The 13,102-nt window shown below is 37.0% G+C and overlaps 1 protein-coding gene across 1 annotated transcript in view; it reads left to right on the forward strand.

Annotated features, from left to right (window-relative positions):
- The first annotated feature begins 9,743 nt into the window (after positions 1-9,743).
- LOC145992432 (uncharacterized) overlaps positions 9,744-13,102 on the forward strand; it is a 47,740-nt gene continuing 44,381 nt past the window's right edge. Inside the window, exon 1 of the mRNA XM_083128816.1 lies at positions 9,744-9,811. Coding sequence (XP_082984942.1) covers positions 9,744-9,811 — 68 coding nt within the window. The remainder of the gene's footprint in view (positions 9,812-13,102) is intronic.

Raw genomic sequence — 13,102 nt, forward strand, 5'->3', positions numbered from 1 at the left:
TTGAACCTTTTCAAAGTAACCAATGGAGGTACCAAATACTTAGTACATTGTACCTTCCGTCTACTTCAGGACAAAACGCGAAGTGCACAGCAACTTCGTTTTCCTTAAAATCCCATCTGCCACACTATCCCCAACAACGAACTGTAAAATTTCTTCGTGAACATTGGGCCTCTTTCTAACGGATTTTGAAAAAACCTGAAATGGTACGTTTACTAGACATGTTACGTGGAACAATTACACAAAACGTATTAACAAGAAAACTGCCCTTCACGTTACTTCTCGCGTTAAATGAAGGGTTCGGGTGTAAACATGGTAAGTGACATTTTGTTGAATTCTGAGTTCATTAAGAAAAAATGTTAGTTATTAAAAACTATACTGTAGATAAATTGTTTTCTTGTTGTGTTTACCGATTTCAGAAGGCTTTACTGAGTCCAATGCAATTGTATGATACGGCAATTTTACTCGAAAATTTAAGGATGGCACATTTTACTTTGTAACTCAAAAATAACCAAAATGTCACTTTCCATGTTTTACACCCGAGCTCTTCAAATAATTTCCCGAACACGACTTGGTCAGTGACTTGGTGATACCTTGAAAGCAGCTGAAATTTTTGCTCCAGTGTGAGGAAGAGCAACTAGGTGGAAAATATACCGTTTATCAACAATGGAAAAGAAAGAGAGAAAAAATAACTCGCTATGTAATTATCGAAAACTACAAACAGACCACTTGAAGAAACAAAGGAAGGAAAAATTCATAACAACAATGCTGACAAGAAAATGGCCGCTTATCTTTATAGAGGCTGCCGCCAGTACAGGAAAGTATGTATATCGGCACCTCTTTCAGTGCTTGCCTGATGCATTCAACAATAACGGTCTTACTTCAGTACCTAACATTCGACGCTCGATATGACGACATGACATAACATGATACTCTAAGAGTTGGTGTTTTCAGTTGAACGTAGGTGGTGCGGAAGAAAATTAAAGGGTGCGTAAGCACCCCCTCTCGCCCCTTGGCGCCACCCCTGAGTAGACCTTAAAGTTAATACATACTTCGTTAACATCAAGCACATTTTAAAAGACCTGTAATTAAATCATTTAAGTTATTTTTCACTTTTTGAGTGTTCTGAGTATTATTGTGTATATTTGCTACTGGACCTACAGTTTGTACATACAAGGTGCCTCAAGTGAAAATTGAACCTGGGAACACTTAATTACACTGCAACAACTTTACACCGCAGAACTACACTTGTGACGTTAACAATATGATAATTGCATTACAATAACCTCCGTATGTATTACATAAGATGAGGAAAATCTATTTCTTCTCTATCTGCAAGTCAAATGAAACACTGTTTTTGATTAAAACAAGTTGCAATACCTTTGATATATGCACATTAAATATGCATATGCATTTATTTATAATCTGTCAATTTTATCTTTCTAAAAAGACAACAGAATTGAAACGAAATAATATGATATAAGAAGGAAGTGAATTACGAGAGTTGATCAGCATGCTCTGCTCCTGAGACACTTCCAGTTCTTGGAAGGAAAAACCTTTTCGTGTGCTGCATGACCTATCTTAGTCATGAACATCCACGAAGTTTCTTTGATCTCATGCATTTCTTTCGTTTTTTGTTTTTATATGTGTCTGAAGTGTGAGAGGTGAAAGCATTCCAAAGAATATGGGAAAGTGAGATTCGTGCAGCCATCTGGAAAAAGGTCTGTCACCAAAATACATTTGTAATGATATAGGGAAGACAGTAGGGGAGTCTGCTCCCTCATATGACATCGTTTAAAGATGGTGTCAGGAATCCAAGTGCAGAAGGCTGTTGTGTGAAGATGAACATGCTGGTGGACCCCAATGACAGTTGTGACTGAAAATGTGATCAGTAAAGTCAATGATATTGTTATGGGTGACCGTCGCATGACTCCGATATTTAGAAGAGACATATAATATTTCATATTGCAGTGTACAGGCCATTTTGACAACATTTGCACATGAAAAAAAAAAAAAAAAATCAGCGCTATGGGTTCCGAAAATGCTGACGCCAGATCAGAAGATGATTCTTAAAGTGAAAAGTCAGCGGCATCTCTCCGTCATCAGAACCGACAAAGATAAGTTCATTCAAAGTTTTCTGACAACAGATGAAACGTGGTTGCACCACTTAGATCCCGAGTTAAAAATGCAAAGAATGCAGTAGAAATACCATGGATCCCCAGCACCTAGTCCAAAGCCAAAGTCATGTCCTCCGTATTTTGGGATGCAAAGGGGATACTGCTGGTGGAATACCTTTAACATGGCACCACAGGAAGTTACTATTCCATCCTAATTGCAAAAGTACAAAACGCTACAAAACCGACGAGGAGTCGAAAGCTTTCCCGGTGGTATGCACTATCAGCACGACAATGCGCCAGTTCACACACCCCAAATTGTTGTGGCATCTACACACAAAGCACAAAGCTAACTGGTTGATCATCCACGGTATTTCTCAGACTTATTTCCAGTGACTACCACCTCTTTCCGAATCTCGAAAAACACCTGCGTGGGAACAGTTTCAGCAGCGATTCTGAAGTGATGGATGCTGTGAACTTATCAGAAGCAGTTGGATTTTTTCTCGTGCTGGGATTGAAGGCCTAGAGCACCGATTGGAAAACTGCATTCGAGTTGCAGGGGACTATGTTCAAAAATAAGATAAGAGCAGTTAAATGGCCCTCTGGCAAAGCTTCCTTGGTCAGGTGCGGAGCATGCTGATCAACCCTCGTATTTCGGTATAATTAAATTAGCGCGTGAAGGAAAGAAATAGTAGTCGGGTAAGGATTTTGTACCGAATGTTGTAGTTAATATGACTTACGAGTAGGACTTTTGGTACTGTGAACAGGGAACACAAACTATTAAGAAACTACAAAAATATTTATGTAAACTATCCTTCTAGAGAGCAAAATATATATGCAGTATAATAAATCACTTGAGTTTCATAAATATTTTTACTTAAAATTATTATTTTGGTTTATAACGATATTTTCTGAATAGTAAAAAGTTTAGAACTTACTTCTCAAACTACAAACGCATGCATTAACATAGCAGATACGGTAAAAATACAGTTGATTTGCAAGTTGAGCAGAAATGCTGCTGGCATAACCTTTCTTTCAAGACTAAGGCCTGCCATGTGGACTTTCTTCGGATGACGTACGGTCAGAGGATTCAGTCCCATCACCACTGTTTTCTGTTTACCTTGTGAAATTGCTAAGGTTCTTTCAGCTCGCACTGGGATAAAAGTCAGCACTATAATCCATCGTGTTGATACGTACGAGTACATTCAATTTTCTAAAATCAACATAAACTTTATCAGAATTATGGAAAACATATCTGTTTCCACGCTAACATGCATACTCGCTCAATCTCGTCACTGCCATGGAAATAGATTGTATACATCGCATTATACATATTTGGCTGTAGAAAGAGACACTTTTCCAACGAGGATGTAAACCGCGAATTTTATTAACAATAATACGAGTACTTGCTCCGAAATTAAATTTCAAAATATCCATGCAATCAGTTGATCTAAAGTAAGTCTTTTTGTTATTATTTTAAATTTCCAATGTTGTCACTAATTTAAGTAACTTAGAGGTGGAAAGGGAAATCGCTGAGTCATAAAAGTGAGGAGAATAAACTGAAAATGTAATGTCGTTTTATGTTGAACAATTTGTTGTAGAAATTTGCATCTAGATTATCAACTTATTATTTAACATCCCGTAATGTTTCACTTTACATTGAATTTTTCAGTAATATATTAGTAAATGAATCTTTGATTTATTATTCTGGTTTTAGTACAAGTCTTTCAATTTTAAAGTTCATTTATTGTAAATATTTTCCAATCTTGCAAGCGTAGGAATTGGATTGATTGATTGATTTGCTTTATTTTACTTCGCTTCTTGTGCCACTTTATGCTAATATGCAAAGATGGGGATGAGTGATGATATGATGAAATTGATGAATGGACAATCACAAACATCCATGCCCAGGCCAGTATTCGAACCCGGGACCCATGGCGTCGTAGCGCTATGTGCTAACCACTCTGCCACGGGGCCGGCCCTAGGAATTGGAGCTAGGTGCTGTGAACAGTGAGACTTGGTTCTTTGTATAATGGTTTGTTCTCGCTTTAATTCCTTCTGTAACATATAACATCAGTTCCATAACTTTATCTTTCTATATTAACCTTCAGGGAGATAGAGAAATAATTTCGTATAACTAAAATACTAAACAACTTCTGAAGAACTGCTATATAAGTGTAAGTTTCAAGAAACTCGAACACCACATTCAGGATATTATAGAAATAATGGTGCAAGTTTCTTCCAGAACTGTTGGGAACTCGCATATCCGCCATATCGAATACATCTACTTTAAACTCTTGGAGAAGGGTTTCCTTATCTCATGAATTTTTTGTTTCTCATGCTGACGAGTCAGACTATTTTCGGCGAAGAGAGTACTTGAATTTACAATTTTTATACGGAATCTTCCCTTTCTTGCAGCATCTCGGTTTTGGAATGTGTTCAATACAGTAGCAGCGTTGCTTTGCTCCTTTTCCTTGCCGGCATGGATGTGTGTTTTGAGTCATCATGCCAACTTCTCTTGCCGAGGCATTAATAATTATAGAAGTGTGAAATAATGCATTGCGGAAGGAAAACTAAGAACGAACTGTATTCAACGACAAATGAACATGAATGTAGCAATAGTAAATATGAAAGCTCATCGGACAGATAAAAATTCGTTTTATGTACCCTGTTCAATAATAAATCCAGTGATGTCGTGTTTATTAGTCATAAACCAATGATGTTTCATAATAGGTAAGCCAATTAGGTTGTTCGTCTGTTCAGAGATTTTTGGATGAATTAATATTTAATATAGACTCGAAGATTTTTTCCATTTGGCTGGAAAATATAGTTTTGGAGATTTTTCCTTATTGACAACTTTAAAAAGACAACGGAATGTGAGTGTGAAATTTATTAACTAACTAACTAACTAACTCTCTAGCCTTCTTAAACCCGAAGGTTCATGACTGAAGCAACACAGGCCTTCCATTAGGTCCATCTCAAAGTATCCTTTCATCTTCGTCTTGGCTTTTCTACAGGTCTCTTACCATCAGGTTTCTCAACAAGAATCCTGTAAACTCCTCTTTCCTCTCCCATTCGTGCCACATGGTCTGCCCACCTAAGTCTTCTTGATTTAATCATTCTAATAATATCTGGACATGAATACAAATTATGTAGTTCTAAATTATGTAACCTTCTTCACTCATCTGTCTCCTCATCCCTTTTAGGTCCAAATATTTTCCTAAGGATCTTATTTTTAAATACTCTCAATTTATGTTCCTCTGTAAAAATTTTTTGCACAAGATTATTGCAATTACGTAACATAGAGTCTAATTACTCGCTGTACGAGTACGTACAGAAAACCGTAGCAAATAACAACATTAGTAACTAGTAATAGATTTGTACGAATAATCTAAATTTTTAAAAATGAAAATTCAATGGTTATTACACCCACGCATATAATTCGCCTGTTTCCTGTATTTGAAACATATTACTTTTTTATTTCTTCCGTTTAACCATCTAAATGTTTATTAACTCGCAGAAGATCTCATTTTTCCCCTTGTTCATTTTCTCGTTTAATATTGTTTGATATTTTTCAATTTACTTTCGTTGATATATTACTCGCCTTCGCCTTACAGCCAAGAAATGACATATTGATTTCTCGAAAACCAGCCACGTGCTTGGCTTTCTCAGTGTCATATTAACTTACAAGCTTAGTGGACTGTAGCATGCGGAAATGATTTCTTGGTGCAAAATCACATGAGCTTACACAACTAGCCAAGTAAAACAAAATAGATAAATATTTTCTTAATTTATTTTATGGCAAATATAAATATCGTAATTATTTATGTACTATTTCACAAAATGTCTAGCACTTGACCAATGATAAAATATAATGACAAATGATAATTAAAGTGTACAGCTGTTACTATTACGGTCATTCATGTTGCTTCTACATGTCTACGATTGGATATGTTTTTCCTTGTCTGTAGCAATCAGGATATCTGAGTTAGAAAACTTTAATCTATTACTATAAATGTCGAAATGTCAAGAATTTTCACAAGTATCGTATTCACTAATTGAAATTAGCTGAGGAAGCGAACTGGGAAGCAAATCGCTAAGATATAACTTATCCTCATTAGTAAGTTTATCAAAATCTATGCAACCAATGGACTTGTGACATGACAATATTATTATTCGTGAGCATAATGCACATCGTGCTTATGCATTGAACACAGTTATAGCTCGCTTTTATGGTATTTTATATCATACTACAACATTTGATTTGATTTGATTTTGTTATTTAGCGTCGCTTTTCTGCCACGTTTGGCTCATCCTGGCGATGAGGAGGAGTGATGATATTATGACATTGATGAAGGGACACTCACAAAGAACACCCATGTCCAGGCCGGGATTCGTACGCGCGATCCCTGACGTAGCGTGCTATGCTAATTACGGAGGTGGGCATATCACAACATATTTATGCATTTAATTATTACTTCGTCCCAGTACAGGGTGAGTCAAAAGTCAGGTTACATATAAAGTTTTTCTTGCCACGTTAATGGTTGAATGTCCAGTTTCCTGGTGCGTGGATCGGTCGCTGTGGTTCTGTTGAGTGGCCACCGCGATCTTCAGACCAATGTATTTTTTCTTCAGGGCCTCCCCGATGGCGCAGTGGTAGCGTCGTCGTCTTGTAATCAAGGGGTCCCGGGTTCGATACCCGGTGGAGGCTCATAGTGGTTCGGATCCCACTTTAAACTGTAGGTCCAGTCCCGATTAGCCTTTCTGTGCATAAAGTGGACTTAAAACACCAAATCAATCAATCAATCAATCAATCAAACCAATGTATTTTGTCCTTTGGAGTCATATAAGGGCCCCGGTCTACTCAGTTAAGATTAAGAACATCCAGCATCTGATGGAACGCATTGAGCAATGTTCAAGGTTTTGGAGAACTGGAAACGTCGCTTGCACAAATACATTGATGTTCAAGGTGCACACATTGAAGATATACTATAAATCCCTATGTTACCTGACTTTTGACTCACCTTGTAGTTGCATGCCCAAGCAGATGTGTGTGTGTTACGCATAGCCATGTTCCTTATTTCTACATACACTGCTGCTCATTTTTATGTGCCTATGAGATATCATTACACAACACTATACCACGCATTAAACGCATACATATACCACTTTACACAAATTTATAGTAACGTATTTTTATTAATTTGTTAACTTATGCATATCCATGGTACCATTTCAAGAACCATTGCTTATCTGCTTTTGATGTACATATTGATCAATGACATGAGAGTTACTTTCCTCCTTACTTACTTGCAGCTGCTTGTTTTCTTTATTTTGTAACGAACGTACTTGAAAATTGGTTTTGAACATTCTTGACCATTAACTGGGTGTAAGTAATATTCATGTAGTTTCATCGTTAAAAGGAAGCTCACCAGCTAGTGTAACAAAACACTGTGTAAAGGAAATCAACTAATCACTTTCATGCACATCAAGATCAAGATGAAGACTAGCATGGAGCTTTAATTTTTGTTGAAGTTTCAGCATCTTTGATGCCCTGCCTTCCAAATAAGAATTTTGACTTTTGATTCTTATGTTTGCTGCGTAGAAAAAATTCTTGACGAGCCCCTCCTTTTCACACAACTGTCGCGTTACTAGGCAATTTCCCCTGTGACGCATGGCCAGGTTATTAAGTAACACGTATATAAGAGAATGTCTAATATACGCATTGCATGACAGAGTGAGATATACTTGGGTGTAGTATACCCAATCTACTTATGCTGCATAATAATCGATAGTATATACTGTGTTTAACATGATATTGATTATCAGCCACTGACCGAAATAGCTGCTGGTTGACTTTATGTAATGTTACATTTAGTTGCATAATATTATTGATCAAGACGCGGAATTTGTGTATATGACTTCTTGGATCAATTCATCCTATGTTGTGAATTGTAGGATTTGGATGGTGAGGCTGCTTCGTCGAAAATTTAATTTTTACTCTCTGCATTAAGTCGAGTAGAGTTTCTTGGTCGAGCATTTCTCCAATCCGCATGTTAGAAACATATATATCTGCACCTGTTGTTATTCGCAGTGTTTTGTTATGTATACTTTGGAGGCGATTTATACAGGGTGTTTCCGGGCTGATGATACAAACTTTCAGGGATGATGGAGAAGGGCACATGTATCAATTTGAGATAAGGAACCCTGGTCCAGAAACGACTTAGTCGAAAGTTATAAGCGAGAATCGGAGTATGAAGATGTAATACTTTTATAACCTGCACAAGTTTCACCAGCTGCTACATTCACAACAGTTGTTAAAAGTAGTGTCCCCCAGCTTCGTTGCAGGCATGACATCGTCGCACAAAGTCCTGGTGTACCCGTTGGAACAACCCTGGGGTCGTTCGAACAATGTCACAGGCAGCAAGAATTCTTGCCAGGAGATCCTCTTCAGTCTCGACAGGTGTCTCGTACACAAGACTTTCCACATGACCCCACAAGAAGAAATCAAGTGGGGACGCATCTGTTTAACAACTGTTGTGAATGTAGCAGCTTATGAAACTTGTGCAGGTAATAAAAGTATTACATCTTCATACACCGATTTTCGCTTATAACTTTCGACTAAGTCCAGGTTCCTTATCTCAAATTGATACATGTGCCCTTCTCCATCATCCCTGAAAGTTTGTATCATCAGCCCGGAAACACCCTGTATACGTTGTTGCGCTATGTTGCCACACTACGCAAGCATACGTAAGGAATGATCTTATTAATACGTTGAACGACGTAATTTCGTTTTAATCGTCAGTGTTTTTCCAAAGTGAATACAATTGTCCGATTTTAGCATTCCCTTTGTTAGCGCTATCTCTTAGATGTTCCCTGAATGTTAACCCTTCGTCCAAGAGGAATCCAAGGTACCTACCTAGCTTTGCTTTCCTGGGGAATATTGTGTTTTCCCACCCTGAGATTCTGTGGTCCGCGTTCACTTCTCTTTGTAAATAATACAGGCACACTCTTGTTAGGACTGATCTTGATCCTACATTCACATAGACTCGTCGCCTTGTAATCAAGGGGTCCCAGGTTCCATACCCGGTAGAGGCACATAGTGGTTCGGATGTCACTTTAAACTGTAGGTCCAGTCCCGATTAGCCTTACTGTGCATAAAGTGGACATAAAACACCAACTCAATCAACCAACCAACTCCATTCACATAGAGCCGGCCCCCGTGGCGGAGTGGTTAGCACATCGCACTACGACGCCAGGGGTCCCGAGTTCGAATCCTTGCCTGGGCATGGATATTTGCGAGTGTCCATTAATCAATTTCATCATATCATCACTCATCCCCATCTTCGCAAATTAGCCAAAAGTGGCACAGAAAGCGAAGTAATATAAAGCAAATCATAATAATAATATTAAAAAATCCATTCACATAGAAAGACTTACTTTTTTGCATCATCAACAATATGGAACTGTTTGATGAGTCAAACTGTTAAAATATTCAACTGTCAGGTAACAATACACGAAAGTAGCTCGTATCCAGGACACAGTCAAAATATAGCCATGTTCAAAATTCTATATTGAAGCTTCCGGCAGGTTACAGATCTTATTATCTCAGAGAACTACTTATAAGTGAATATGGAGAACGAGAGGAAAAGAAAGCAAAAGGAGAGGGAAGAAGAGGAGTTGGGAGAGCCACGAAGGAGGTTCGGTTGGGGCTTTGGCTTCCCGTTCATCTTCGTGCTGCCTTTCCCCTTCTTTATCTGGAAGGCAAAGAATTCTCCAAAATGAGAGAAAGGCCTGGAGTCTTCATCACGAAGACAACGTGAACATAACCAGCACCATCATCGTCACAGTGAGGCAAGGATGTTAAATTTACTATTGCTGAAACGTTCAGTAAAGGAAGAAAGTAAAACAAAATTGGACTTTGATAATCTGACAATATTGACCTGTTTTTTTATTACGACTGTTAAGTGTTTTTGAATTTCAACAAACTGTACCTTAGAAAACGCATACTTGCACTGTCAACTTTCATTTTTTTTTTAATCTGCAGTTATTAACTGCTATCCACAATGGTTGAACAGGAATAAAGAGTCGTCATTTAAAATAATCTTACCTTTTTAAGAAGTTACTAATTCTAGAATAAGGAAAATTAGGAAGATAACCACTATAAATAGCCAAATGTTGTGTAGTGCGTTGTCAACCCAAAAGGGTAACGAGATTATAATACACTTACCTCTTGCGTGACGTATTTGTAGCGATCAAGTGATGGTTTCGTCCTGGTTTGTGCGTGATCATTATTTTAATTAAATTTCTAATAAGAGAGGTGTTATATACTAGAATGAAAATCGTAGTTGGTTTTGCCCATGAATTTGGCTGATTCCTAAACACTGGATTGAAACAAGAAACTTTCCACGCTGTATTTGAGGCAATGCTTTTTCAAAGTCATCTTTCTTAGCAAGATATACTACAATTTATACCTGAACTTTTCAGTAATTTATAAAGCTTCTTTGTACTTTTAAAAACTGAAAGTTATTTCCAAAAAGAACTTTGAGAATTGTACAAATTGAGAAACTTGATTTACAATGAAAGTTTCATTTTAACGTGGAGGTGCTGAAAAATGAAAAGTACCTAAGTAATATAATATTATTAATGCATTGGATTGAAACTGTGAACCAGTATGCGTTACAGAATACCAATTATAATTATTATTAGAGCAAATTTAGTACGTATTTAGTAATAATTAATTTTACTCTAGCAGTGAAGTTGAGTGTCTGAGAAGGGGACTTTGTGTAAAAATTTGTTGTTTTCAGAATTGAGAGGAAAATCAAGATAACGTGCAATGTCATTTTGTTTTAATGCAAAAAATCCTTTGAAAAAGTACATTTAATGAACATATTTCTGCAAAAGACGTAGCGAGAAATTTTATTATAGACATAAAAAATTGAATTACATTGTATGGGCCTACTAAGGCTTCAAATATAAGAAAAAGATTAAGTTTTTGAAAAATGTTAAATGTATTGATATGCTTAGAGCATAATTTCGTAATGAAAAGGCGTCCATCAGACATACCTATAAGTTGCTGATGTAAACCGCACGATAAACTCAGATGTTTTTACTACACAGGAGGTTTATATTGAATGCTAGTGTTACTAAGGTAGTGGACATGTTTTTCAACCGTGACATGCTTAGACTACAAGAATGAAAATACAATGAAGATAGTTTAATAGATAAACTTGTAATAACCACTGCTATCAAACCTCTCTCTATTTTTACACTGTGGAAGTTATCGTAAAATACTTAACTGTGGGCTAGTACTTATAAAGGCATCAAAGGACCCCATAACATACAAAGTATAAGGTAATGTGAGTTTACTTAGCGATTACAAACACAATTGACTTAACGCGACACCAGACCTTAACTGCGAAACAGCGACATTTCAGGGATCATTTCCTCCTCTCCTGCTGATACGGCCGAGTTTATTTCCTTTGCAAATTAATTTCCAGCTCATTGAATCGTCACCAGTTAACCACCAGAGTCCCATCTCGAATCCCTTTCAACACCTCCTACGTTTCCTCTTGCTCCATAATTAATTTCACCGTTAATCTTGTTCTCCCTCACCTTCCCTTGCAGACGAATTTCTGAAATGCATACCCTTCTTGTCTGTGCTACGAGATATTCCAGGTTTCGATGTAATGTGAATGCTACCTCTAGAACAACAAGACAGATTGTTATCCTTATGAGATATTTACACCTTTTCGTATCATATATCTGTAAATTTGCCGACGCTTCAAGGTATAGATTTTCACTAAAACATATATTACCTCCGTTTGTTAGATCGACTCGAATCGAAAGTATATAATGCAACCAATGTTAATGCTTCCTTTTATGACCAGCTTCTTATTGCACATCCTTTAGAATTATTTTCTTAAGAAATATTGTCCTTTAAAGTAGGACACAAGGCATACAACTAAAGTTGATCCATTAACCTAGCAGATATATAATTTAAATACCGCAGTGGAAGGCTTAAGCCGTAAAGTTGTAGGTTTTGAGGAAGAATACGTAATGGCTTGATTGTAAAGAGCTTTATTTAACATAATGCCTGAAGGGCTTGAGACAACATAAATGGTAATAGAAATAATATAAACCCCAATCGACATTCAATAATTGAAGTAACCAAAAAACAAATTTACAGAAAGCAAATCATACAGTTAAATCTTTACATTATGATGTATTTCTTACTGACACTTTATTTAACCAGTAATTTCAATTCATTACCTAATTTTAATATTCAATTTTCCCAAAAGACCTATCTTAGAATAGAACAAAGTGTCCTGTCCTTTAACTAATATAACCCAAATAAATACTCTACATGAAACAACTTAAAATACAAAACCACTATAAAAACCGCTACTCCCTGCTCTTTGTTCCATTCCGAGTATGTCCCATTTTACACTCAAAAGAACTCAACGTACTTTAACCTCAGCTATACGGCGTACGCTTTTAGAAGGAACATGAGTTCAGCTACAGCGCCTTGAATAACGTAGTGTGGAAAACGGCACAGTTCTGTGCGCTCTGGCTGGTTCCACTCGAAAATGATCCGCTAGAGGCGCTGGTGTTGACCCCGGTGCTTGGTGTTCGACTACTTATAATGGAAGTAAATGGAGTTTTCGCTGCAACGTCTGATTCTTTTACATGAAGCATTTCTATGAATGTGATAATTGCTATGATATTTGGTACAGTGGTTGCGAAGATATTAACGAACATTCTAGACAGTCGACCACGTCCTGTTATCGTCATACTTTCGTTAATAATACGGGAGAAAAAATACGCGTGGAATGTTCTTGGCAACTAAATTTTTGTGTATGAATTAGGTTCATTATTATTATCATCATCATCATTTCTTTTAAAGATATACACACTGAAGCATTTGTATTTTGGATATTTACTCTCTCTTTTCTTCCGCTTTAAACTAATCGCGGCGATGATGATAATGA

The sequence above is a fragment of the Lepisma saccharinum genome, chromosome 9 (genome assembly GCF_977018435.1).
Source record: "Lepisma saccharinum chromosome 9, izLepSacc3.1, whole genome shotgun sequence".
Taxonomy (NCBI): domain Eukaryota; kingdom Metazoa; phylum Arthropoda; class Insecta; order Zygentoma; family Lepismatidae; genus Lepisma; species Lepisma saccharinum.